Raw genomic sequence first — 26,720 nt, 5'->3', positions numbered from 1 at the left:
GCCTGGACAGCAGGTGCTGAGGTTGGAGACAGACTGTTCTGAAACCTCTGAAAGGTGCCAGCTGCCAGCTGCGAAGGGCACCCAGGGGCTGTGGTGCACCAGGACCTGGTGCTCAGGGCACCCCATTGCTGTGGCTGGATCCAGGGGTACTTTTCACATTCTTTATTCACACGTGTCTACGGGTGTGTATTTGTGTGGGTGCTGGGCTACAAGCTTTGGCCACTATACCTGGCTCTTTTTTTTTTGTTCTTAATTGGATATTTTCTTTATTTATATTTCAAATGTTCTCACCTTTCCCAGTTTCCCCTCCCGAACCCCCCCATCCCATCTCCCAACCCCCATTCCTGGCTTTTTCACTGTGGGTTTGGTGGTCAGATTCTAGTCCCCAGACCTGTGAGGCAAACACTTCTGCTGGCTAAGCCATCTCCCCAGGTCCTAGCATGTGTCATTGGCACAGGGGCTCTGTCTGGCACACAGCTGGGTCTTAAGCAGAGCCGATGCAGCCAACTGCTCCCATGACTTTGGTAACACTTTTTTGGTTGAGTTTGTGGTGTGTTATTCTGGAGATACAAACCAGGCAAACATCCTTCCCCAGCATGGTCTACGGGATGGAAGCCAGGGTCTCAGGCTTTGCCCTGAATGGAGGGAGGCAATGTTTTTCCAGTGGCTCCTGTGTTCACCTCAACCTCAGAGAAGGGCAGCACCTAGCTGTGCGTCATACATGGCAGGGGCAGGTCTTTAGCTATGTAACATGATGTAGGTCATGATCCCATCATGGAAGGAGACAACTTCTGAACACTCAGTGTATGTGCACAAAGACTGACATGTAAGTGCTACTGGAACAGTGACTCTAATCTATGACCCAGGGGACAATTGTCGCTGGACCCGTAGGCAGCAGGTACTCGCCACCTCGACAGGTCTTCAGTTCTTGCTGAGTCCTCAATGTGGTGTCCAAGGAACTGCTTCTGCCAGGGCTGGGGGACAGGGCAGCTAGGGGCAGAAGGCCAGAGCGAGACTTCAGTGCCTGCAGGCAGGAGCAGTACCTGGGGCTGTCTGTCTGTCCACTAAGTCCGTTTCTGATTATGTGGCCGGGCTGGGGGTGCGGAGTGCACACAGCTGGGAGCCCTTCGAGCTTAGCGTCTTCCCAAATGCCCCCATGGGACTCCCAAGTGAAGAACTGCTCATCTCTTGTGTTGGGGGTGACAGCCAATGAGTGCTCAGAAATCCGGCAAGCTGAGACCTTCAGTAAATGCAGTGAGATCCCCAGTAAGTGCCTGATACCGGAGGAGTTTGAGGAACACTTACCGTATAAGTGAGGTGCCTAATTAATGCCCGATGATCCTGTCACCCAATCAACCCTCTGTACAGTCTAGGAAGTGCACCCAGCTGCCTCTGGGCTCTGGGGCCTTAAGCCAGTGTCCACCCAGCTCCTGGGTCTCTGCACAGAGGATGGATGAGCACCTCTGCTTGATCTGCAAGGCCCCGCCCTCCCCCAACTCCAGCAGGCAAAGCTGGAGGATGTATCCAACTGTACAGGCCTGAAGCAGCACCAGGGCCCGGCTGCTTTACAGTGCTGTGAAGTGCAGGATTTTGAACGTTTCTCTCACGGACACACCCATTAGCAAGCATGTGGGCTCAGCACATGGGGGAGCCATGTTTACGTGAGGGAAAGACTGAAGACCAGAAAAGTGAGGGTGTCGTCTCAAGCTCACACAGCTGAGGGTTGGGTACAGAGAGCAGGCCTCAGCCAAAGGAAGGAAGATGAGGCAAGAGAGGCCTGAACAACAATAACTTAGAGTGGGACCCTCTAAGCCAGTCCCCAAGAAACCATCCCAGAAGAACAGCTAGGAAACCCAACAGTTAGTTAGCAGGTCCCTGCAGGGACACAAAGAAATGGGTTAGTTCAGCAGTGGTGGTCTCCACACTGACCTGCGTGGGAAAGCCGGTGGGGCCCTGAGTCTTCCAGGGTCAGGGTCAGGTCAGGGAAGGAGGAGGGGATACTTTCTCCTGGCTGGAACAAAATATGCAAATGTATGAGACCTATCCCACAGGCCAGGAAGCTGCTCAGCTGAGCTGGCTGAAGGCTGGAGTTGCACCATGGCGACCCAAAACCCACGGCCTGAGCTCTTGGATCTGCTGCAAAGGTGGGATCAACACACACCTCAGAGGCCAGGCCATCTGGGTGTGACGGATTGGGGGGGGAGTGGGGGGTCTCTAGCACTTTATGCTACTGCTCTTTCCATTCCAGGCCAGACAGGTCAAAGGCTGGTTGAGGCTGGTGCAGGCCAGCTATGTGTTTATTGAGTTACAGCCAACACAAAAGAGGCCAAGGACAGCAGGTGCTTTCTACTACATTGGGCCTTAACCAAAAGCCTCTCAGCTGAAGAAACCATGGGGGTGCAGGACGGGAGAGGCCCAGCTCCTGCCAATCTCAACCTTTCAGCTCAATCACTCCTCTTGCTCCTTTTACGGGCTCAGAGTGACAGTCTCAGGCCCCTTGCTCTGGTCACAATTCTGGGGATGCCACAGCCACACTTCCTCTGATCTGTGTCTCTGGGTCACTGTCCCTGTGAGCCCAGAACCATTTCGTCCCTCATACCAGCTGGGTTACAGGTTATGGGTGCAACAGATGGCAAAGAACACCAGGACAGCTCACTGGTTAGGGTGGGGGGGAGGGCAGGTGGCCAGGGCTACCTGTGGCCCTGGGCGCTGGTGCTCATGTGGTCCCGGATACTGATGGCCTGTTTGAGCAGGCCTTCCACACTGCGGAAGTACACGCTGCTGTCCACCAAGCTCTTCACAGCACTGAAACGGAAGGGAGTAAGGGTCAGACAGCTATGTTCCTACCCTGGCAGCAGCAGCAGCCTAGGATCCCTCAGTAAGGGGCTTTGGAGGTAGGCTCAACCTTCTCACACTGTAACTATTAACTAAGGAGTTTCATGTCTGTAGACAAAACACTCACCTCTCTGCCTGAAGACTGTCATCCTGCTCAGGAAGACACCTCTAGGCCCAGCAACTGCCTTGGGTACAGCTTCCCAGGGACGAAATGGCTCTTCCTCTACTAGTTATGTGCTGGGGACACTGCGGGAACACTACTGGGGACACTGTGGGACACTGCTGACTGCTAGGGACATTGCCGACTACTGGGGACACTGTGGGGACACTGCGGGGACATTGCTGACTGCTGGGAACACTGCCGACTGCTGGGGACACTGCTTTATGACTTCAAGTGTACAGACCAGGCAAGGTTGTACTTGCATGCCTTCCCAGCATTGGGAGACTGAGGCAGGATGATCCCCCTGAAGCCAGTCTGGGCTGTACAGTCTCAGAATTATACAAATATCTTTAAAAAGTTATTTATGGAGGTGATGCATCTTCAGAGGTGTCCATGGAGCTCAGAGAACACCCTGCAGGAATCAGTTTCCTTCTTCCATAATTTGGGCTCTGGGAATTAAACAGTAATCAGGTTTGATGCAGGTCCCTCTTCCCACTGAGCCATGTCACTAGCCAACACCCCTTCCTGTGACGTGTGTTAAGGGGCTTATTACTCTATGTCCAGAAGCCCCACAGAATTGTACAAATAAGGGGATCAAATCCCCGTTAGAAGCCTGGGAGAGGCTCAGGCAATCAGGAGTGCGTATCAAAAGGAAGAACTTCTGAATCTGCACTGTGAGCTCTACGTGCTTCAGGAGGCAGAGGCAGGAGATCTGTGAGTTTGAGGCCAGCCTGGTCTACAGAGTGAGAGGAAGATGGGGTCCTGTGTATTCCACAAGCCCAGGGTTTCAGACATAACCCAGTGAGCACAGCACAGACTTGACACTCACAGAGCCACGCAGGAAGCGGGCAGAGATGTGGCTAACGGGTAAAGGCCCTTGCCACCAAGGCTGATGACCTGAGACAGTGGAAGAAGAGAACAGATTCCTGAGTTGTCCTGATTTCCAAACATACCACAGCACGAGTGCACACCCCGAATCCTCACAAAGTGTAGAATAAAATCTACATGTGAATAAGTCATATACAGAATGCTCTCAGCTCTTTGGGAGGCTGAAGCAGAACTGCTTAAGCTGGGTACTCAAGGTCAGCCTGGGGTGTACAAGACCCAACTCAGACACAGCAGGACAGGCAGAAGTGGGAAGCAGACTCAGCACCAGCTGCCTGCGCTCTGCGCACCATTGGGCAGCAGGCAACCTGACTCTGCTTAACTGTGGTCCAGCCTAAGGCTTTCTGCTCAGTTGGGAGTGGGCCAAATTTTTGTCTGTGTGGCTTATGTAAGTGAATGTGTGTTTGTGGGTGGGTGGTTGCATGTGTGTGCAGACCTGTGAGTGCATGTGTGCAGACCTGTGAGTGCATGTGTGCAGACCAGTGAGTGCATGTGTGTGCAGACCTGTGAGCACGTGTGTGGAGGCCAGAGACTGATGCTGGCATGTTCATTAACTACTCTGCACCTTACTTTCACAGAAGCATTCTATCAGCTGAGCTCTGGGATCTAATTTGAGGCGAGAGTCTCTCACTGAACTAGGAACTCACCAACAGGACTAGTGCTGTAGGGGAGCTAGTCCAGGCATTCTGCTGCCTCCCCTCCTCAGAGCTAGAGTTACAGGTGCACATCAACTGTCAACATGGGTGCTTCAGATGGAATTTGTGTAGTGAGCAGTTTATCTAGTGAGCCATCCACCACCCACCCCAAGCCAGAGACAGTCGGGTCCCCAAACTCTCCAAGAACAACTGTGAGGGACCCATCGGAGGTGTCATGGCTGTGCAGCAATGGGGGTTGGGGACTGGGAATCCGCGTCACTCTGCTCTGTGACAGATGTGGAAAGTCTCTCACCTGCAGGCGTATTCCACGGTGTATATGGCGCCCTGGCTCTGCTCTTCCCACCGCTGCATATCAGCCTGCAGGGGTTGGGGGGCTGTTAGGAGGAAAGGCCCCACGGAAGCCAGTGCTATGGCGAACAATACCCCAGCCCCCAGCCCCCAGCCCCACTGAGTCCCTCAGTCCCACCAGGCCTTCCTGAATTCCCTTAGAGCACAGAGCCTTTTCCCCTTGTAGCTCTCTCTCCTCTGGGGCTCTATGTCACTGGAAGGCCGTAAGACCTTTGCATCGGCTATTCCTTCTGCTTAGCACACCCTTCCCTGGGCTCTTCCCTCACCCTGCTGGCCACTAACGAAAACCATACTGTCTCCTTCAAAAGCCATCAAGGGCTGTCCCCACATCGTCCCTGATTCAGCTACTACACTCCATCTCCGCTTTGACCTAAGCCCCTCTGTGGATAGCACCCCACTCCTGCTCAGGAGCTGTGAGTAGACCTGGGGGAGATGCTCAGCAGGGCCGGCAGGACTCACCTTGTGCTGGGCCAGCTCCGGCAGTGAGCGGCGCACGTGTTCCTGTAGCCGGTACAGAGCCACTGATGGCTCATTGGCAAGGACATAGACACTCTCCGTGAACTTGTCTGTTACTGTGTTTGCCATGGGAATAAGGGACAAGTATTAGACTCATGTATTTACTTTATTTTGAATTATGTGTATGTATGTATATTTATGTGGGTGACTGTGCATGCGTGTCAGGCTAGGAGAGCTGCTGTTACAGTTGGTTGTGACCTGCTCCATGTGAACTGTGGGAACCAACCTCCAGTCATCTGTTAGGTCACTAAGCACTCTTAACCACTGAGACATCTCTCTAGCATCTTTAAAGGGAAATTATATATATATATATAGAGAGAGAGTCTCTAGCCCAGGCTAGACTTTAGTTTTCTATAAGCAAGGATGACTTTGAATTCCCAATCCTCCTGCCTCCACCTCTTGAGTGCTGGGCATGTAACCCAGAGTTTCATGCTTGCCAGGCAAACATGCGCCAGTTGAGCCCCACCCACATTAGACCCCTGATTGTTCGATCTTTGAGCCCAACCAGGAGAGGAGCTGCCAGTCTGCACCACTGTAACTGTCATCTGCCGACCCAGGGACAGCTAGAGGCAGTGAGGCCTAACTCAAGGGGGCATCAGAACCTACATGAACTCACAACCTTTCCTCCCCAAGCCCACTTTCAGAGGATACTGGTGGACAGTACCAAGCCACTGTCACCCCCACCTCCTTTATAACTAAAACATACTGGAGACCAGTATGAAACATCACACTAGAATCTAGTAGCTCTCAATTCCCTGTAACTCATTGTGTAGACTAAGCTGTCCTTAACTCACAGCAATCCTCCCGCCTCTGTTTCCTAAGTGCTGGGAAGAGAACCATGTACTGCCAAATCTAGCCGACCAGAGGATGACCACAGAACCCAGAAGTGCCTAAAATCCACAACCTTGTGTGGCCTCTCCTCTGAGACAGGAATGATGTGGAAGGCCAAGTCCCTTGCTGTGCTGGAACAGCTCTGAGACATAGCGTATTACAAACCTGTTAGAGAAGTATGCCTGTTGAGGCTGCCCTCTGCAGAATCCATCTAAGTTCCTGTTAAGCCTACCTGTTTCCTTTCCTCCAGAACTCATGTTCCTACCACAAGTCAACAGAACAAAACCCATCATCCCAGGGTAGACTTTGACCAAAGGTTTTCCCAGTCAGGAAGTCTCCATCCTTCCTGCCCCATCCATCAAGGATCCTGTTGCTTCCAACTGCAGTACCCCCCCACCTCACCTCCTTCCTTTACCAAACCTGCTCTGACCATCTACAGGCGGCAGATGGCACCAACTCCTCTTACCACCAGGGCTCCCATCAGCCAAAGAAAATCACCTACTTATCCGGTCTTTATTTTGCAGTGACGGAGATCAAATCCAGAGTTTTGAATGCGCTGGGCAAAGTGCTTTACGACTGAATTAAAGCCCCAGCTCTTCTTTCCAGACTGAGCCTCAATGTGTAGACCAAACTGGCCTTCAACTTGTTATCCTGCTTCTTGCCTCTTGAGAAGATCAGAGTATTGCGCCATCGAGCCCACATATTCGTTTACGAATGTGTAAAACATATCACACTGAGCAAGAACTTAGATAGATTCTGCTTTTAATTCCAGCTCTCAGGAGGCAGAGGAGTTTGAGACCAACCGGTCTACAAAGCAAGTTCCAATACAGCCAGGGTTATATCCCTGGACCTCATCTCAGAAACAGAGAGCCTTTTCCTGCCCTGGATCATTAATTAATACATCACATCACCTCCCTTTTCCGCCGAGTCCCGCAGGCCAGGATGTCTAAGGCGGCTCTCTCTGTCATATACCTTTCTCTGCCCTTTCTAGGCCCCTCCAACCCCTCTGGGGTCCCACAACACCTTTCTTTCCCTTCAGCTGCATCTCAGGTTCTTCCATAGCGAAGGTGGTCCGCAGAGCCGAGAAACCGGAACCGGAAGTCAGAAAGCTGGGCTGTCTAACTAAGCGTTCCGGGTTGTGTTCTGATGTTTTGTACTCTGGCTCCCCTTACTCCTATTCAGACGAGATACAGGGGAAGGAGGCAGTCCTAGGCTAGCCTGTGGGGAGGATAGAGGTTTCTTGATGCTCTAGGGCACCTAGTCAAGGACTCCCTGCTACACATACAGATAATTCTCAGGAACCAGGGCAGGGAAATTGTTAAGGACTGACACTAACACTCAGTCTCTTTAAATTTGACAAGTCCCGCCCACATGTCCCCGCCTCTGTCGACAGAATGCTCCGCCCTCCTATTGTATGTGGATCCCATTGGGGAAGACAGATGGGGGCGATGCGTGGGACAGGGGTGCACACGCGCAGTGAAATCCTTCTCAGGTCGAGGGCTCCTTCAGCCCTTCACGGTGAGCGCGCGCATGCGCCTCTGTACTCACCTCAGCGGAAGCCACGCTCCTCCCTCCAGTCTTAAAGGGCAAGAAGCAGCTTTGGGTTTTTATTTTTTATTTTTTGGTACTTTTGCAGGGCAGAGATGCGCAGGCGCAGTAGAGGAGTTCGCCAGTAGGAGTAGTCGTCACGTATCAAGTTGCTGCTGTATGTCCCGACAGAGGAAGCTAGAGGACTGAGCGTCCGAGTCTTCAACTTGCTCCTCTACTGGACCAGAAAAGTTTGTGAACAGAGCTTCCCGAGTTTTGGAAGACCCAGGCTGGCAGCGTAGGGGGACGGAGGAGGCTGGAGGGAGGTGAGTGGATCTTCCAAATATCATCTTTTGTTGAGTCCTAAGTCATTTGGGGGGTACTCAGACCCAAATAACCACATCGAGACATTGATAAGTTTAGCATTAGTATCTCTCTATGCTGTTTTCTGATATTACCTCTCTGAGGCCTCACATCTTCACCTTATTAAGGAGGAAACTGAGGGTCAGCTTAGTCATAGACAAGGTTTTCATAGCTTGGTTTTCATAGCTTGTAAGTGAGGAGATTGGAAACCAGACCACTGACCACACCGCACGCGTGCCTGTGTGATTGTGTGTGTGTGTGTAACATAGGATCTCTCTAATATAGCTGTGGCAGTCATAGAATTCACTATTTAGACTAGGCTAGTCTTGAACTCAAAAGGATCTGCCTGCCTCTTCTTACAAGTATTTGGACTAAAGGTGTGCACTACCACCTTTAACTTTTACCCCACCAAAGCAAATTCCAGCCCCTGAGAAGAACTCATTTATTCCTTTATTTTGGAGGCAGGATGGTGTGGAGGTCAGAGGACAGCATACTAGAGTCAGTTCTTTTGCCCCACTATGTGGGCTCCTGGGATAAAACTCAGGCCATCTGGCATGGTGACAGGTGCCTTTACCAACTGAGCTATCTTGGAGACCCACGAGCTTTTGCTAATTACTGCCATCTCTTCACTCCAGCTTCCTCCATGGAGCCCACTCAGGTTGCAGAGAACCTCATTCCAAACCAGCAGTCCCCTGCTCCTGACCTAGAGGATCCTGAGGACCCCAGAAATGAATCCCCAGATAGTTCAGACACTGTCGTCCTCAGTCTGTTCCCCTGCACCCCAGACACTGTGAATCCTGAAGCAAATGCCAGTGCATCCTCACTACAGGGTGAGAACCACTCTGGGCTCTGGGGAGGGGGAGTCAAGTTCCAGACCGTATCTCTACCCCATGGCTCTTCCCCTCCACCCTCCTACGTATTTTTATCGTCGTATGTGTGTTAAGGTGATATATGTGTATGTTCCTGGGAGTATGTGCATGTGTTCACACCACTGCATGTCCATATGTGTGCACATGTATGGAGACCAGACATTGACATGTATTCATTAATGGCTTACCATGTGATAAGTGTGTATAAAATATTTTTTAAAAGATTCTCCAAGTATGGTTGGCACATACCTTTAACCTCGGTACTCAGGAGACAAAGGCAGGTAGCTGTCTGGGAATTGAAGGCCAGCCTGACTTATATAGGGAGTTCTGACCGAGGCCTCATAGAGAGACCCTGTCTTCAAATGGATGGTGGGGGTGGGCAGAGAGACAGTTGTTTGGAGAACTTGTTCTTTCAGGGACATGGGTTCAATTCCCAGCACCCACAGAGTAGCTTATAACCATCCTAACTCCAGTTTCAATCCACAATCGCTCAGAGATCCAGCAACTTCCTCTGGCCTCTGAGGACACCAGATACACAGATGGTATACAAACATTCATGTAAGCAAAACACATACGGAACAAACTAAGTAAACCTAAACAAAAACTTTGGAGAATTTCTTTAATGCCCCGTGTGTGTTTTGCCTGTATGCATGTGCACCACACAGTGCTGAGCGTGAGGGCGTCTGAGTCACTGGCAGTGGGTTTGTACGTGTCCACAGATCAAATCCGGGCTCTTAGCCTCTGAGAGTCATCTCAGCAACCCCTATGTTTTTACATTGCATTGCATTATTTATTGTATGTATTGCGTGTGTATGAACATGCCATGGCACACGTGTGGGGGGCAGAAGACAACTTTCAGGATTAGTTCCCTTTTTCCACCTGTGGGTCCCAGGGAGGACTGCATCCAGCCAGCAGCCTTACAGCTGAGCTGCTTCAGCCAGCCCTGCTAGCCAGTGGGTGCTGAGGTCACATGGACAAGCAGCCATGGCAGATCTCTGTGAGTTCGAGGCCAGCCCGGTCTACATAGTGAGTTCTAGGCCAGCCAAAATTTGTATATAGTATGTGTATGTGTGCATATACACTTTTGTATGTGTGTGCATACATATATACATACACATATACAAACATGTGTTGTGGGAGCTAATTTGTTGTAGTAAATCTCCAACCACAATTAGATTGTGCAAAACACAACTCAGTTACAATATTTATAAACTGTACGCCTAAATTGGGCATGTTTACCACTACACACACACATATGTACATATACATTTTTTAGATAAGGTCTATTTGGAGCCCTGGCTGTCCTGAAACTCGCTATGTAGACCAGGCTGGCCTCAAACTCACAGAGATCCACCTGCTTCTGCTTCCCCAAGGGCTGGGATCAAAGGCATGGGCCACCACACCTGGCCATTTACCATTTGTTTACCGTGACAAATACAAACATTTACCATTTGAACGTGATTGCGGTGCAGCTAAGCAAACTATGGCATGACCCTCTCATTAACCTGTGCATATGGAATTCTAGAATATTACCATGCCGGCAGTGGGAAACTCCAGTCCCCAGGTATAACCATCCAGGCTTTCTAGCACCCTCTACCTGCGTTTTCTCTTTTCTCCTTTCTTTTGCAGCAGGGTCTCACTGTGTAGCCCAGGCTAGCCCTAAATTTGTGACTCCTCTTGTGTCCCTCAGCCCCATTTGTTCTCTGGCCTTGTCACTTCTCTCCTGGAACTTGCTCTGTAGCCCAGGCTGCCTCTGAGTGTCGGGATTAAAGGTGTGCACAACTACTACCCAGCCTCACTTTATTTACTTATATTCTTTAAACATTTATTTTTATTTTTTTTTTAAAGTGTGTGTATTATGTTTTTGCCTGCATGTGAGCGGTGCTTGCATGCCCAGTACTCACAAAGGCCAGCAGAGGGCATCCCTAGATTGTGAGGTAACATGTGGGCACCACGAACCAAATCCAGGTCCTCTGGGAGAACAGCCAGTGCCCTTAACTACTGAGGCATGTCTCCAGGTGTCCACAGAAGCCCGAGGCTTCCGGTACAATCGTCTGGAGTTACAGGCAGTTGTGAGCCACCCAACACAGGTGCTAGGAACCAACCGACGCGGGTTATCTGGAAGAGCAGTAAGCACTATTGACCAGGGAATGAGTTCCAGGTCCCTTCTCTTGGTTTCTTGTTTTGGTTTGTGCTGGGAATTCAACCAGTGCCTCACATGTGTTAGGCAAGTGCTGGATCTCCTGTATCCTCCCCTCCCATGTTCCTTTGCCATAGGCTTCCTTCCATTCTGTGGTCTCAAGTGAGCTGGAATTCACTGTAGCCCAGGCTGGGAATGTGGCCCGTGCTGCCAGGCCCTTCATCTTTCCTTCATTTAAGATTAATGTACTGTTAATATCTGTGTGTGAATGTGGGTGTGCACGTGGAGGTCAGAGGGGTGGTCTTACGCTCGGAGCCTGCAGCATGTCAGCATGCATCCGGACACCCTTGGGACAAGCCCAGACACCAGGAGAACAAGACCTTCCTTTCCCTGCAGGAAGTTTCTTGAAGCACTCCACAACCCTCACAAACCGGCAGCGTGGGAATGAGGTCTCAGCTCTGCCTGCCACCCTGGACTGTAAGTAGAACTCAAGTGAGGGTGGGATAGAGGATTCCTTATAAGCTTGGCATGGTGCTCCATGGCCCTGCACGTGAGGCGGGAGGTCAGAAGTTCAAGGTCATCCCTAGCTACTTACTAAATTGGAGGTCAGCCTAGATTATATGAGACCCTATTACAGAAAAAAAGGAAAGAGAATGAAAGACTACAAGGGATTGGGGAATGTAGCTCAGTGGGTAGAGTGCTTATGCTTAGTGGATAGTGACTGTAGCTCAGTGGATGGAGTGCTTCTAGCTCAGTTGTTAGGTTGCTCACCTAGCATGCACACAGTCCTGAGCTCTATCTCAGTCCCCTCATAAACTGAGAACTGTAGCACATACTGGTCATCCCAGCCTTCCTGAGGATCAGCAGTTCTATGCCATCCTTGGCTACACATAGCAAACATGTAGCAAATTGCAGGCCAGCCTGGGCTACATGCGATCCTATCTCAAAACATACAAACAAAAAGAGAAAGAGGATGAATCTTGAGCAGGGTAAACAGGCCTAGAGAGGGATGGAGTAGGTGAACACTGCCCGTCTCTGCCCCCAGCCCTGTCTGTCCACCAGCTTGCAGCTCAAGGGGAGCTGAGCCAACTGAAGGGTCATCTGCGGAAGGGTACGTGTTCTGTGACTGGCTTGTGTGTGTGTGGATGTTTTGCATAATGTTCCGCTTCATGTGACCCCTGAGCCCCGCCCACCCCGCTCATGAGAGCTGCCATCTTGCCATCCCAGTCCCACATGCCTCCCACTTGTCAGGCGACAACCTGATCAACAAACCTGATGAGCGTGGCTTCACTCCCCTCATCTGGGCCTCAGCCTTTGGAGAAATTGAGACAGTTCGCTTCCTGCTAGACTGGGTATGTCCATCCTGGGGACGCATGGACGCCTGGGCTTCTGAAGCTGCTGCCTTGGAGATGTGCCACTGTACTTGGGGACCCTGGGGTTTCAGGGGTCCCATCACTATCCTTTGTTTCCCAGGGTGCTGACCCCCACATTCTGGCCAAGGAGAGGGAGAGCGCTCTGTCGCTTGCCAGTGTGGGTGGTTACACAGACATCGTGAGGTTGCTGCTTGACCGTGACGTGGACATCAACATATATGACTGGGTGAGCCACTGCCACCCTTGGTCTGTCCTGGCTTCCTGCAAGGTGCCAAGCCTGCCCTGGTTGGTTCTGGGGATCAAGACAACTATCCTCACACCTGATAAAGAGTTCCCAGTGTCAAGGAAACAAGATCCACAGAAAGAGTAAAGCTATAATGGCCGGCTCACAGGCCACTAACTACAAGAGCCTCAGGCAGCTGAGGGAAGTCAGGGAGGGCTTCCTGGAAGAATGGGCATCTAAGAGATAGAACAGAAAAATAGCCCAAGCACTAGGCAGGAAGTAGGAATTGTCAGCCGGAGGGCAGGGACAGGGCACTGAGACTTAACTTGTTTTTACATTGTCTTATCCCACAGAATGGGGGGACACCACTGCTCTACGCTGTGCGTGGGAACCATGTGAAGTGTGTGGAGGCCTTACTGGGTGAGTGGGAGCCCATGGGCCCTGCAGGAATTACAGGCTCTGAGTGTAGACAGAGGCAGGGTAGTGTGAAGGTGTTTGTGTAAGGTCCTGTTAGCCATGATGAGTCTCTTACCCTCCATGCCTCAGAGACTATAACCCTGTTCTTTAGGGATGGGAGTACTAAAGTCTGCCCACTGACCCAAGTCATATGGACAAAGGGCATACATGTAGTTGTTCCGGGGCAGTGGAGGGAGTCATGCCAGCCTTCAGTCCCCAAGCCCTGCCATGGGCTCCTGACTCTGCCTCTTCCTCTTCACAGCCCGGGGTGCTGATCTCACCACAGAGGCCGACTCTGGCTACACCCCAATGGACCTCGCAGTGGCCCTGGGATACCGCAAAGGTGGGCTTTGGATACTAGAGTGGGCTGAGAGGCTGTGGACGGGGTGGCCGCAGAGGAGGTGCACAGGATGTTCCTGTGGGTGCCAGATCCTGGTAGTAAACATGGCCCTTAGCACCCAGGCAGGCTCAGGCTCCTCCACATCCTGGCTCTTAGGCTGCAGCGGGGGCACCAGTGCGTGATGAGACTGGAAGCTACCCTGGTGGGGAGGGGCACAGACACTGAGATACAAACAGCCCTGCCTCGGGTGGGTGTGGATCTTAGTTCTCACCACCACGTCTGCACACCTTTCCTCGTGGTGGGTGGGCATCCCAGACTTCTACACCACAGGTAGGGTGGGTTTATGTTTTATTCGGACTCATGGCTGTGGAGGCGGGAGGCCTCGGAGGGTGGGTGGGAAGCAGCACGTGGAGGAGGGACAGACCTTAAGGCAACGTTCTTTGGAGGTTACGAGCCCAGCCTAGCAAGGGCAGAGAGGCACTTGGCTGAAGTCTCCTGCTCACGCTCTCCTCTGCACACCTGAGTCTGAGCATTTTCTTCAGTCCCCTCTCCCCAGCTCCTGCCTCCTCCCACCTCCTCCCACAGTGCAACAGGTGATGGAGAGCCACATCCTCAAACTGTTCCAGAGCACCCTGGGACCTGCAGACCCCAAGTGAAGACAGCCTGTTGGGAATCCAGGCACTCAGGGACAAACCAGTCAGCTCCTGGACAGTGGTGGGAAGGGCCCTCCCCAACAGGAACCAATAAATCTGTGCCGAACATGAAGGGCTTCTGGGTGCCTCCTAGGGGGGCTTCCTGGAGGAAGTAACCGCTGATACGTCTCACCCCGCCTTCTCACCCAGCACCCGCAAGTGGTAGATGATTACACGGCCAAAAAAGTCAGTGATGTCCTCAAAAGTCAACTTCAGTCGGTCCACCTCCACGGTGGGGATGGAGAAGGTGTGACTTCTGTGGTCAAGGAAATGGTGGTTTTATCTCTGACCCTCAGGCCCCACCTTCCCAGTCCAGAAACCACCCAATGGGCCAGTGATTGCAGACTCCTGATGTTTCTCATACACATCAAGAAATCAACAGCACCTTCTTTTTTTTTTAAATTCGGGGGTCTCAAGTAGCCCAGACTTGCCTCAAACTGTAGTTGAGGATGACCTTAAATTCACTGCTTCCACCTCCGGGGCACTAAAGGCTGGCCTGGCATTCTAGATCCTTCTGCCCCAGCCTCCCCAGTGTCTGAGCCACCACACCCAAAGATCCAAAGCTTGTAGATAATCGGGTCCCTCCCACCACAGGACAAGCAGGATATTTGAAGGGTATTGGTGTCCTCAGGGTAGAAATCCACAATCTTGCTGAGGGCTTCCCCACCCCGTGAGCCTGCAGCGAAGAAAGGGGGACTAAGAATCCAGGGAACTCCGTTACACCCCAACTCTCACAGCCTTTCCGTACCTTCCAAGCGGCTGTGTCGGCTGGAGAAACCACCCTGGAACTGCACCTGCAGCTGTGTGATCCGAACGCACTGGGGAAACTCGAGTGACACCCACTGGCAGGGGCCCTGGAAGCAGATGAGTGTGTGTACTGAGGCACGTGGTAACTACAAGGTTCGGGCCTGCGTTCTGCTCATCTCTCAAGTGTCAGTGTCACAGCCAGCACAGGAAGGGTATGAGCACGCGGTGCTTTCTAGGTTTCCCCAAAGTTTTCAAGGCACCCTGCAACCCTGCATCTGCTTCACACTAGGGATAGAGGGGTACAGCACCTTACCTGGTCAGAGTTCCAGCATGTCTCTTCATCCTGGTCAAAAAGATGTTTCTTTCCAAATTGCCGGCTGTTTCGATTAAGCACGGAACTGACCCTGCAGGACAGGAGCAGGGCTAGGGGCCTCAACACTACCGACTTTCACAGAAGCACCCTTGCAGTGAGCCAACCAGAGGCCGGCCAGCCCCACCCCCCCAAGAACTTTGCCACCAACAGCCAGGAACATGACCACCAGACCGCACCCCCAGCCAGGAACACAAACACTAGACCTTACTCTTAGCAAGGGGACGGGGAGCACCCGGCAGCACCCCAGCCAGGGGATAGGACCATCAGACCTCGCCCTAAAACCACCTGGCTCCGCCCCCAGCCTGCTCCAGGCTCCTGAGCCCGATCCCAGGAAGTTGCCATCTGGGCCTCGCCTCCACAGCGCAGCTTCCAATTATTCTGCCCCCGCACCCAGATCTACACTCACCTGCTCACGGTCTTGGGACAAACCAAAGACTGGGTCATCTCGGTTCTACGCTGCCTCCCCTACCGCGGAGAACGAGTTCGAAGCCCGGCGCTGCCAATCCCAACTTGACCCAGCCGCCAGCCTCCGGGTCACCCCTATGTGACAAGACGGGCGATCTGGGAACCGGAGTGAGACAAAAGCAGCTTCCTAAACCAGCCGAACCCCAGAAGGTTTGCGAACCCGGAACCGCGTGCGGCCAGCGCACGCGCAGTGCAGCACAAACGAGTCCTGCTTGTGGGACCGGGGCGGGGTTTATAGCGCCGCCCCCTCACCTCTTAAAGGGCCCGCTCCCTGAGGTTTCTGGCTCTATGGAGCTGGAGGGAAAATGACCACTACACACCTCGCGGTTATAAAATGTTCTCACGACCTTCCTGTGATCCTGTCTGCCTGCTGAAGGCATCGCTCGCCATGGATGCAGCTTGGGAGCCCAGCAGCCTATTGCCCTCCTAAGAGGCCTGATTAAACGTCGATGAGGCCGTGCTACTGGAAGCATCAGTCACCACCAGCCCGTGCGTCCTGCTTGGACCCCCAAATTCATCTTCTCTGTCTCTGTCTGTCTGTCTCTCTGTCTGTCTCTCTCTCGCGCGCGCGCATGGCTTAGTGGGCACCTGCCGTCCCTCGGGCGACAGACAGCACGTTTCATACTAACATTGACAATTTAGCAGATCTAACCCTAATATATTTTTTGAGACAGTGCCTCATGTAGACTTGGCTGCCCGGAACTCGCAGCGCAGGTAATGGCTGCCTAGACTCTTAGCGATCCTTCTGCCTCTGCCTCCTGAGCCCTGGGATTAAAAGCATACACTTTCACGCCCCGTGTTGGAATCAAAAAATATTTTTTAATTAAAAGCAACTTGTTTAATGTGTGTGTTTGTTTTATTTATCTATTTTTAAAGATTTATCTATTTATTATACACAAGTACACTGTAGGTGTCTTCAGACACACCAGAAGAGGGCATCAGATCCTATTACAGATGGTTGTGAGCCACCATGTGGTTGCTAGGAATTGAACTCAGGACCTCTGGAAGAGCAGTCAGTGCTCTAACCACTGAGCCACCTCTCCAGCCCTGCTTGAGTATTTGTATACCATGAGTGTCTGGTACTTGTCCATCCAGAAGAAGACATGGGATCTGTACCACTTCCAGTGAGGCTGCAGGGAACTGACTGGTCCTCTGCAAGAACAGGAAGTACTCTCAAAACATTCACCAGATCCTATTTTTTTATTACTTTTATTTATATGTGGAAGTCAGATCATAACGTGTAGAAATTGACTTTCTCCTTTCGTCATGTGAGTCCTGAGGACTGCATTTGAGTAGTCAGGGCCGGCTACTCTACCAGCTGAGTCCTCTCAGCTAAGGTGCTCAGTTATGACAGGGTGCACAGACACTGCAAGGCACTGGGGCCCGTGGACAGCGGTCTCAGGAAATGCTATCTGGAATGAACGAGGTGCCTTTCACAGGATGAAGACGAGTGTGTCCTAATGGGAGCAAACAAAACCTGACATAGACACCCCAAACCTCGTGGGTTCAGGGATGAGCCACAGGAACAGACTGAGGAAGCAGGGAGTCTTTCTGAAGGAAAGGCTTCTGTCTGGGAGGGGACATGATGGATGGGAAAGAGTTCCAGGCCACGGGTTAGCAAAAGCACAGCATCCGGTGACAGACTGCAGATTTTGAATGGGAGCTAGGGAGCCACTTCCCACTGGCGGGCACCAGCTTTGGGGAGAGGGTGGAACCCTAGTCTCCTCTCTGAGTGAAGGCTCCCAAGATAGAGCAACCTCTGGGCTGAATGGCCTCTAATCTTTTCTCTTTCTGTGAGGGCCAGAAGGGTTCCCTAGCATCCTACCCATGTCTCCAAAACCCACCCCAGGAAGCAGGACTGGCAGAGTAACTGGGTCACATCAAGAGGGCTGCCCTGCTAGCCCGTAAATGCAAGGACTTCCTTGCCAGGACCTCAGTTATGGATCCAGGCATCCAGAGCCAGCTTAGCTGTTTTCCAAGGGCATGTGTCATTAAAAGTTTGGCTATGTGTTCTCAGACAAACCTTTGACCTCTGAGCTCAGCTTCCTGTCTGTGAAAAGTGGGCCCTTTGAGCTGACACCCCGTAACAATGACACTTGAGACACTGGGGCTCATAGACAGGTCTGTCTCTAGGCACAGACTAATCGTTCACCCTGCCAATGGCTGCCTGTGTCACCTCCATGGCACTCAACACAATAAAGGTGGCTGTGTGGCTGAAGAGGCTGCAAAGACTCCCAGCCGCCACCCTTCCTGTATTGCTCCTGGCCCTGGCACGAGGCTGCCTGGTCCCCTGGGACATGGCCAGCTCCCCGCCGCCTTCCCGCCTCCTCACCCCACTGGCGCCTGGGCATGAAAGAGCCTCCTGTTTCACCAGGGAATTAGTAGCTCCGAGTTCCCAGTGAAGCAGCCAACAGGGTGCATTCATCCCCCTGAGGCAGGGAACCTGAGAGCCGCCTCCTTCCCACCCTTTCCAAGCCCTGAGGCAGGGAGGGTGCCACACAAACTGGATCTACCTCATCCCCAACCCCTTGACTGTTTGTCTTTCTCCAAATTTTGTTGTTCTTGCTCTTTAGGTTTTTGTTGTTGTTTTGGTTTGGTTTTGGTTTTCTTCCAAGACAAGGTGTCTGTGTAGCCCTGAATGTCCTGAATGATCACTCTGTAGATCAGGCTGGCCTCAAACTCACAAAGATCTACATGTGTCTGCCTTCAAAGTGTTGGATTAAAGTCATACACCATGATGCTTGGATTTTTAATTTATTGATATATTTGGCTGTTCAACGAGACAGGATTTTCTGCGGCCCAGGACAGCCTCAAATTTACTATGCAGTCAAGAAAATAATCCTAAACTCTCAATCCTCCTCATGTGGTTGGTGGCATTGTGTCTGACTATCCACACATGACCTTGACTATATTTCTATATGATCAGAGGGACACTGTTCCTCAGACATGGCTGTCTAGGAGCCACCCATGTGACTTCAGGATGCCAGCGACTGGACGTAAGGACCATCCAGAGTGGGCTACAAACAGCCCCGAGAGCCGTGCAGATTCCCAGGCCAGGTTCCCTCACTCCAGGCCCCAGCAACAGCAGGTCTGGGCCCTGGGCCAGTCTCTCTTTCAGCCTTGGCACCAGCCCAGGAATGGGGTTGGTGAGGAGCCCGAGGGTCAGCTTGGCTATGCAGGGACCACAGAGCAGGCCTGTGAAACTCCAAGCAGGCTATCCCATCTGCCTGAGCCTCAGTTTCCCCAGAAAACTCCAAAAGAAGCAACAACAAGATGGTAACCCTGTTGGGTGTGGTTGTTAAGAGAAAGATAAAGAGAGTAGAGGGGATATGTCCTATGGAGGTGTGGTGAGGTACGGGGGCAAAGGGGATGCCTTCCCCCTGAAGGACTAGCCACAAGATGGTATGGTATAGAATAGTTTATTCAGGGCATGGGGAGGGGAGTTAAGAGGGTAGTAGGGGCAGAGAAAGAGGGAGAAGAGAAGCAGAGGCCGGCCATGAGCGTGTGGAGTGGGTGGGAGAGGAAATGGGGAGAGGGGAGGCAAAGGGATAAGAGCAAGAGAAGAGAGCAAGAACTGTGGGGCAGAGCATGCCCGGCTGTTGCCAGGTAACTGTGGGGTGGAGTTTACAGAAACCTAACAGTCCCCTGTTTTGGTTTAATTAAAAAGAAAAAATTAAAGACAATGGTGGAACAGGAATAGGGTCTTGTATGATCTCTGACTACTTTGCACTTGCTTTGGGGCGGTGTTTCTTTAGTGAACCTAGAAAACTGGGGGTGGGGATGTTTGTCCAGTCTTAGAGTTGGCTGTTTCCTTGTCCAGGGTCTGTGGAGCCATCTGAGGATAGGTCAGAAGGAACAGGTCCAATAGAAGCGTCCGTGTCTTCGAGAGAAGGCCGAAGCATCTGTAGGTTGTTTCTCTGGAGCTGTTCTAGATACAGTGGGCACCTGGACTTGACAAGATGCTGGAACACACACACATATGCACTGAGTACTTTTGGAAGAAAGAAAATGTTTGCAGGAGCCGTCCTAAGTACTACATTCCTCCCTTTTCCTTATTGTAAAAAGAAAGAAAGGGGGAGGGGGAGGCCAACGATGCAAAGGGGGATAGGAGTGCTGTGTCTCTCAGGCTATTTCCTGCTGTCCTGGGGTGCCATCAATTTTGAGGTTGTAGCTGGCTTTCACCATCGGGGTCCTCTTGGTAAACGTTCACATCAGGCTCCTCTGTGGATAGGGGCTGGTTATCCTGTAAGAGGAACTGATTAATAGTTGGTTAGAAATGTTTTGTATCTGTCACTGAAGAAATGTAGAAACAAGATTCATGAGGCAGGGAGCGAATAGTTAACTCGGGGAAGTTGACTAGGAAAGGTGTTATGAAAGGGAGTATCCACTTCCATATATGGTTTTCGAAAAGCCAGGAATTGGAGACCTCACGTTTCTTGGGATTCTGTATTTCTCTCCCAGATTCATTGATGTAAAAACTGCATTCTTCTTGGAAAAACAGGCAAAGACCACCTTCTTCGCTGTCAGGACACCCAGTCCCCGTTGGCTCTGGAGCACCACAGTGAACACGGGGAAGTGGACCTCATTCTCTCACTCAGGAGGTTTAAACAGGAGAATCACAAAATCAAGCTCCACCTTAGCTACTTCAGGAGGTGTGGGTTAGCCTGGGCTGATACTTAGACTCAAAAAAATATAAAAAATAGTAAACACACAAACACGTGTTGGCTTAAAATTTTTAAGTTACTTTTAATATGGAGTTTTTAAATGTTTTAACCTCTCTGCTAGCACACCACCCACCAAAGGTAGTGGGAAACAAAGGATACTGGGGAGGGTGGACCTGTTTAGAAAGAGTTCTATGGAACAAATCCCTCTGTGTTATCAGGATATACACCAGCAGTCCAGTTCAGTAGTGTCGGGAGAGCAAACACGAGTCAGCAGAGGTGGCATGGCCTTGCAGAAACAGCCAGGCCTCAGCTGAATGAGCACAGGTCAGCAGGAGCCGCCAGGACCAGCAGGGACACCAGAAGTTCTCTGCTGTGTCTCTCTCAACCAAGTGAAGATCAGCGAAGATGAAGATGAGAGACCAATGAAGCGTTGCAAAGCCAGCCACATAGGCCCTGTCACTGTCCACTGGGTCCTAGTTACACTCCCTCCATACATCTCATGTCCTCCCGCGGCTCTGGTCAGTTGATAAGTGAGTCTGTATCAGCTGACATCACTTTGCCAATCATCCCGAGTCCTTGGAAGCCATAAGAAGCCACCAGAATATCACCAGAAGTTACTTGGTGTGTTCCTTCCTATGACGTCAGAACAAACAAATGATGGCTAGCCTTAGGGAATGACTAATTCGCGTGTACTGACATCATCCACTGGCTGTTGGGTCCTTCTTCTGTTTTTTTCAGTTCCTTCTTTTCATTAAATCATACACAACTACTTGTCCACTGGTTTGTTGAAACAGTAAGTCAGATAACACCTGCTACAGCAATGCCTGTCAAAGTGGCTGCCCACGAAAACCCAGCACCACGTTCTTCAGAAGGACATTCTTGACGAAGTCAGCTGAGTCTGCCATTTTCACAGACAACTTAACCTCCTTCCTCTTATGCTGGGTCTCCTTGGGAGTGGTGTGAGGCTTCTTCCTTTTCTTAGCACCACCACAAAGTCTCAACACAAGATGAAGAGTAGACTCCTTTTGAATGATGTAGTCAAAATATGGCCGTCTTCCAGCTGCTCACTAGTGAAACATGGCGGATTAGACCCAGCGACGCTGGTGAGAGCGAGGTGTAGGCCCACTAGCCAGCGCCGGGCCACAGAACACACACTCACCCACAGTTGGGTCCTTCTTAACATCATGTGTCCTTTCACGTGCTTGCTTTAGCAAACCATCCTTTCATCTGTGTCTGCTTCAGCAAAACAGTCCTTCACATGTCTGCCCCAGAAAACAGCATCCGACACAACTGACTCCCAAAAAACCCATAAGTTTCCACTGCACACACACTTCTTGTTTTGTTCTTCCAGCGATCCGTAGGAACTACTCATACTCTCAGTTGAGATGGGTGAACCGAGGCACAGGAGAATGAGATGCTGGTCCAGAGCTGCACCGTTGAGTTCTGGGGTTCTTTTCTCCCCCAATCATTATTCAGTACATCTTCTGTGTTTGTTTCTCAAGACAGGGTGTCCTAGTCAGGTTTTCTATTCCTGCACAAACATCATGGCCAAGAAGCAAGTTGGGGAGGGAAGGGTTTATTCAGCTTACACTTCTACATCGATGTTCATCACCAGAGGAAGTTGGGACTGGAACTCAAGCAGGTCAGGAAGCAGGAGCTGATGCAGAGGCCATGGAGGGATGTCACTTACTGGCTTGCTCCCCCTGGCTTGCTCAGCCTGCTTTCTTATAGAACCCAGGTCTACCAGCCCAGGGATGGCACCACCCACAATGGGCTGGGCCCTCCCCCCTTGATCACTAGTTGAGAAAATGCCTTACAGCTGGATCTCATGGAGGCATTTCCTCAACTGAGGCTCCTTTCTCTCATAACTCCAGCTTATGTTAAGTTGACACAAAACCAGCCAGGGTTTTCCTATGTAGCCTAGACTGTACTGGAACTCACTCTGTAGACCTGTAGGCTGTCCTCCAACAGTTTATCTTTTCAAAAATTCTGTTTGAAATTGTATTTATTTTGTTTCATCTGTGAAACTGTTTTGCCTGAATGCAACGTGTGTGGTCCTGGTGCCCTTGTAGGCCAGAAGGCATTAGATCCCATGGAACTGGAGTTATAGATGGTTGTGAACCACCATGTGAGTACTGGGAAGCAAACTTAGGTCTTCTGCAAGGGCAGTCAGTGTTTTTAACTTAAACACCGTTGAGCCCAGGAAAGCAACAGATCCAGCAATGCTCTGGCGCTGAGCAGCACCCCAGCTCCTCACTGGGGGACCTGAGGCATTTCTTTTCCTAATCTAAGCTCCCAACCCTTTATCTTTGTCTCCGTGTTTTTATTTTCAAGACAGAGTCTTTCTATGTAGCCCCAGCTATCCTGGAACTTGATTTGTAGACCAGGCTAACTCCACACTCAGAGATCTCCCTCCTTTTTCGGAGTGCTGGGATTAAAGGCTCGATGTCAAACTATGTTTTCCTTCTTGCTGTTGTTTGTTTGGACGTTATCTGAATCCAGCTTGGAAATTACTGTGACGTCCAGGCTGTCCTAAAACACGACAGTTCTCCCTGCCAGCCCCTCAGACACGAGGGTGCTAGTTGTGCGCTGTCATGTCTGCCCTTACATGGTGGTAATGTCCACAGGATGTATAATTTGCTCTACTGGGGGAACAGCACATTGAGGGGGGAGTGAGGAGCAAGGGATGGCTCATCTTGATTTGATGGTCAACTTGACAGGCTCTAGACTCACCAAAAAAGTGTTTTCCTAAGAAAACAAACCTTTGGACACTTGGGAATATCTAGATTAGTTAATTGGGTGGGAAGACCCACCCTGAACGTGGGCTGCACCATTCATGGGCGCAGAACCCGGACTGAATAAAAACTGCTGAGCCAGCACTCATCTACCTTCCACACGCAGATGTCCTGAGTACTGCCTGTGCCTCCTGCCATGACAACTGCATCCCAGAACCCGTGAGCCACAGCAAGCCCAGCATGGACCTTGTCAGGCGTTCTGTCCCAGCTCCTCTTCCTCTCCCTCCTCCTCTCCTTTCCCTGCTTTGTTTTTTAAGGGAGATGGCCGTGCTTCGACCCAGATAAATAGGTAGAGTGCTTGCTGCTCTTGTGGAGGACTCATGTCTGGTTCCCAGCATCTTTGGGCAGCTACTGAAAACTGCCTGTTACCTCAGCTCCAGGGGATCTGACTCCTTCTGACCTCTGTGGGCATTCACTCGCAGAGACACACAGTCCTACACACAAAGAGAAACAAATCTTATGAACAACCACAAAACCTGTAAAACAATAACAAGTGTGGGTGTGGTGGAACACATCAGAGGCAGAAACAGAAAGATTAAGTGTAAATTTGGCTCAGGCCACATCACCACCAGTCAAGTCACCCTGTGGTGAGGTGGGCTTAAGAATGGCTGTATTACTCTAAGATCGCTGTCTCTTCTCCTCCTAAGGCAAGGCACTTTCCACAGCTGTCGTCCACAGCCTGGTTTGTTTCCTGTCTCTGTGGATTAGACAGTTCTGGACATTTTCTGTCTTGGGAACATACATGATATGGCCACTAGTGCCTGTCTGTCCTTGACAACTCAACATCATGGTTTCCAGCTTTATCCCTGTTGTGTTGTGTATAGGATTTTTCATGGCTAAATAATATTCCACCACAGAGCTCTAGAGTTGTTCTGGTTCTTTTGGAGAGATGGTTTTGTAGTTCAGGCTGAGCCTGAACTCATGATCGATACCCTGCCTCAGCCTACAGAATGCTGATTCCACCTGTATGTGTCTTACTTGTCAAGGTCAGATCTAAACCCTGTGAGGAAGAGCACACATTCTTGTGTGTACATAAAGCTGGGGTCAGAGATCAACACAAAGTGTTTCTCTCCAACTAATTTGTTTATACACCCACTTGTTTTTGAGACATGTTCATCATCTTGGCTAGTCCAAGTGGTCAAGACACAGGGCTCGGCAGTGGTGGCACACACTTAATACTCAGTACTGGGTACCTTTAATCCCAGAGGCAGAGGTGGGGATCTCTGAGTTCTAGGCCAGCCTGGTGGTCTACAGATCAAGTCCTAACACAGCCAGGACACACAGGGAAATCCCGTCTCAAAACCAAAACAAAGCAAACAAAATAAAAATGACACAGGATCCCCAGCCCCGAGGTGTGCAGGTGTGGCTGCTGTGTCACATATGTGTCAGTAGGTGGCAGAGAAGAGAATGATTATTAGCCCAACAGTCCTTGAAAAAAAAAAGCAAGCCTGAGATGACCACCAGTCCTGCACCGCAATGCTCAAGTGGGCTATAACGCTCCTAAGACCACTCCTGAGACCTCAGGAGTACGTGGTGGAGAAATGGAAGAGAATCAGATGTGGACACAGTGGAGTGGCAGAACTGGAGACACAAAGGTCGTGAGGAACAGTCTGATGTACGGGGGGCTGTGTCTGGGTCCGCAGCCCTGTTACTACCAAAGTCGAGGTAGATGCTCTGGGCAGAACTGGCCCCACTCCTCACCGGGCACGGATCCGGTAAGAAGCCAGAGAGTGCAATGACAACTTGCAAGACAAAGGGCATGCTGTGGAGGGAAAGGGAGACAGGCTTCACATGTCTGTCCCCGCTGAAGTTACAGGAATGACACTATACACTGATCCTATGTGGTGCTGGAGGACTCAGGTCCTCGTGCTAGTGAATCAAGCCCTTCATCCACTGAAGCCATCTCTTGGGGTCCCCTCTCAAGGACTGATTTTTTTTTTTAAGTATTTATTTTATGTAAGTACACTGCAGCTGTCTTCAGACACACCAGAAGAGGGCATCAGATCCCATTACAGATGGCTGTGAGCCACCATGTGGTTGCTGGGATTTGAACTCAGGACCGCTGGAAGAACAGTCAGTGCTGCTTTTATAGGATCTCATATAGCCCAGGCCCTTAAACTCTTGGTCATCTGCCTCCCCCATACTATGCCTGGTTTATGAGGTGCTGGAACTCAAACCCAAGGTTTCTGGCTAAGCAAGCACCCTACCTACAATCTTGGCCTTTAAAGAACAGGAGTCAAGATGGCACATATATTCCTGTCTAAAGTAGGAGCATTGTAAACACGTGACCCTGGTGTGCACCATTAAACAATGAACCCGACTGAGCTACGGGCACAGCTCCGCAGTTAACACATCCCGGCTCAGCCCCTGGTGATTTAACATTTTCTATCTCATTTATTTATTTGGTGTGGGGTTGTAGAGGTCAGAGGACAAATTGCAGGAGTCACTTATCGCCTTCCACGGCGTAGGTCACAGGGATTGAACTCAGGTACTGGAGTTTGGCAGCAAACACATTTACTGCTGAGCAAAGACTATTACCATTATCTCACGGGCTCCCTGGTGACTCTAGGCAGCTGTGTGACCCAGCGGCTCCTCCCAGCCCATTTCTGTTCTGGGAACGGCTGTCTTTGGAACCTTGGAGAGTCAGGTTTGAATCCTTACTCTGCCCTTTCCTTCTCAGTGACCTTGACAAACACTCTTACATCCATGAGGCTCAGTTTCCCCACCTGTAAATTGGAGCAGGCGGCCTCATGAGGCATATTGGAGCCATTTAATGGAATTCATAAGAGCGCAAAGAGAATGGGGGAGGAGTCAGGTGTAGCCAGCCCACGGACTGTGATCGGACAGACGTGAAAGGAATCTCAGGCAGGGCAGCCTCCCTCCCAACTCCGCGGGAGGCCAGGGGCTACGCATGCGCAGAGCATCCCTGTGGTCCTTTATAAGTGAAGAAGCTGCGCCTGGCGTGCTGAGCGCCTGGGCTCTAGGGCTGAAGAAACACAGGAAGCCGGGCGTCGTGTCCTTTGTGTCCGAAACCGTGGGGATGTGTCCGCGCTAAGGAGCCAGGTGTGGGGGCCCGGCAGAGAGGGGGGCAACAGGAAATTGGACTTGGGGAGGACTGACCAGAATGAAGAGGAAGCCCCCATCCTCGATGGGGATGGGCAGGGAACGATGGGGGAGGGGAATCAAGTTTGGGGGTCCCGAGCCCATGAGGGGCAGCCTTAGGGGTGTTGGGAATGGGAGAGAGTCTTGAATGAAAAGACATCCCCATCCCCGGTAGGGAGGATCCCTGGCTGCATGTAGTTCTCTGGATCAAGCAGGAGGCTCTGGGAGCTAGGGTTAGGGGAGGGGCACCCCGAGTTTGGAGAAAAGACAAGGGCATCCTGTTCATGACCCATGGAATATTGAGACTGGAAACCCCGGTATTTTAGCTGAGACAAGCTGGGGATTTGAAATGAGGACCTG

At 51.2% G+C, this 26,720-nt stretch overlaps 3 protein-coding genes across 8 annotated transcripts; 1 reads left to right on the top strand and 2 right to left on the bottom strand.

Moving 5' to 3' along the window:
- Positions 1-342: 342 nt before the first annotated feature.
- On the bottom strand, positions 343-7,385 carry BORCS8 (BLOC-1 related complex subunit 8). 2 transcript variants are annotated; one of them, XM_080929060.1, is made up of 6 exons: positions 7,255-7,385; positions 5,344-5,456; positions 4,829-4,893; positions 2,695-2,805; positions 1,930-2,011; positions 343-1,240 (listed from the first exon to the last, which is right to left on the bottom strand). In XM_080929060.1, the coding sequence occupies exons 1-5, from the start codon at positions 7,289-7,291 to the stop codon at positions 1,975-1,977; spliced, it is 363 nt and encodes a 120-aa protein (XP_080785186.1). In that variant the 5' UTR covers positions 7,292-7,385; the 3' UTR covers positions 343-1,240; positions 1,930-1,974. The 2 variants fall into 2 exon arrangements, with proteins under 2 accessions (XP_080785186.1, XP_080785185.1); XM_080929059.1 differs by having other exon boundaries at positions 343-990.
- A 445-nt stretch (positions 7,386-7,830) lies between these two features.
- RFXANK (regulatory factor X associated ankyrin containing protein) lies at positions 7,831-14,461 on the top strand. Of its 4 annotated transcripts, none has more exons than XM_080928405.1 (9): positions 7,831-8,084; positions 8,757-8,951; positions 11,527-11,607; positions 12,176-12,241; positions 12,382-12,482; positions 12,604-12,729; positions 13,080-13,146; positions 13,445-13,525; positions 14,065-14,461. In XM_080928405.1, the coding sequence occupies exons 2-9, from the start codon at positions 8,765-8,767 to the stop codon at positions 14,328-14,330; spliced, it is 975 nt and encodes a 324-aa protein (XP_080784531.1). In that variant the 5' UTR covers positions 7,831-8,084; positions 8,757-8,764; the 3' UTR covers positions 14,331-14,461. The 4 variants fall into 4 exon arrangements, with proteins under 4 accessions (XP_080784531.1, XP_080784530.1, XP_080784533.1 ...); XM_080928404.1 differs by having other exon boundaries at positions 12,358-12,482; XM_080928407.1 differs by having other exon boundaries at positions 14,108-14,287.
- Positions 14,324-16,572, bottom strand: NR2C2AP (nuclear receptor 2C2 associated protein). 2 transcript variants are annotated; one of them, XM_080928409.1, is made up of 5 exons: positions 15,741-16,572; positions 15,275-15,365; positions 14,963-15,068; positions 14,823-14,890; positions 14,324-14,463 (listed from the first exon to the last, which is right to left on the bottom strand). In XM_080928409.1, the coding sequence occupies exons 1-5, from the start codon at positions 15,776-15,778 to the stop codon at positions 14,344-14,346; spliced, it is 423 nt and encodes a 140-aa protein (XP_080784535.1). In that variant the 5' UTR covers positions 15,779-16,572; the 3' UTR covers positions 14,324-14,343. The 2 variants fall into 2 exon arrangements, with proteins under 2 accessions (XP_080784535.1, XP_080784534.1); XM_080928408.1 differs by lacking the exon at positions 14,324-14,463 and having other exon boundaries at positions 14,497-14,890.
- Between the last annotated feature and the right edge of the window lie 10,148 nt (positions 16,573-26,720).

This window comes from Micromys minutus (assembly GCF_963924665.1).
Source record: "Micromys minutus genome assembly, chromosome: 14".
NCBI classification, from domain to species: domain Eukaryota; kingdom Metazoa; phylum Chordata; class Mammalia; order Rodentia; family Muridae; genus Micromys; species Micromys minutus.
Note: the sequence above shows the minus strand (reverse complement) of the source record. Positions and strands in the feature narration are given on the sequence as shown.

Bases quoted from the DNA above. Each gene is read 5' to 3' on its own strand.
- BORCS8 (XM_080929060.1), bottom strand. From the start codon at position 7,291: ATGGAAGAACCTGAGATGCAGCTGAAGGGAAAGAAAG. The intron at 5,457-7,254 runs GTGTTGTGGGAC...TGGCAAACACAG, and splicing joins GCAGCTGAAGGGAAAGAAAG to TAACAGACAAGTTCACGGAG. The intron at 2,012-2,694 runs GTAGCCCTGGCC...ATTTTGTTCCAG, and splicing joins ACCAGCGCCCAGGGCCACAG to CCAGGAGAAAGTATCCCCTC.
- RFXANK (XM_080928404.1), top strand. From the start codon at position 8,765: ATGGAGCCCACTCAGGTTGCAGAGAACCTCATTCCAAACCAGCAGTCC. The intron at 8,952-11,526 runs GTGAGAACCACT...CTTTCCCTGCAG, and splicing joins CAGTGCATCCTCACTACAGG to GAAGTTTCTTGAAGCACTCC. The intron at 12,483-12,603 runs GTATGTCCATCC...TTTGTTTCCCAG, and splicing joins TTCGCTTCCTGCTAGACTGG to GGTGCTGACCCCCACATTCT.
- NR2C2AP (XM_080928408.1), bottom strand. From the start codon at position 15,778: ATGACCCAGTCTTTGGTTTGTCCCAAGACCGTGAGCAG. The intron at 15,069-15,274 runs GTAAGGTGCTGT...ATCTGCTTCCAG, and splicing joins CATGCTGGAACTCTGACCAG to GGCCCCTGCCAGTGGGTGTC. The intron at 14,891-14,962 runs GTACGGAAAGGC...TCTTCGCTGCAG, and splicing joins CCGACACAGCCGCTTGGAAG to GCTCACGGGGTGGGGAAGCC.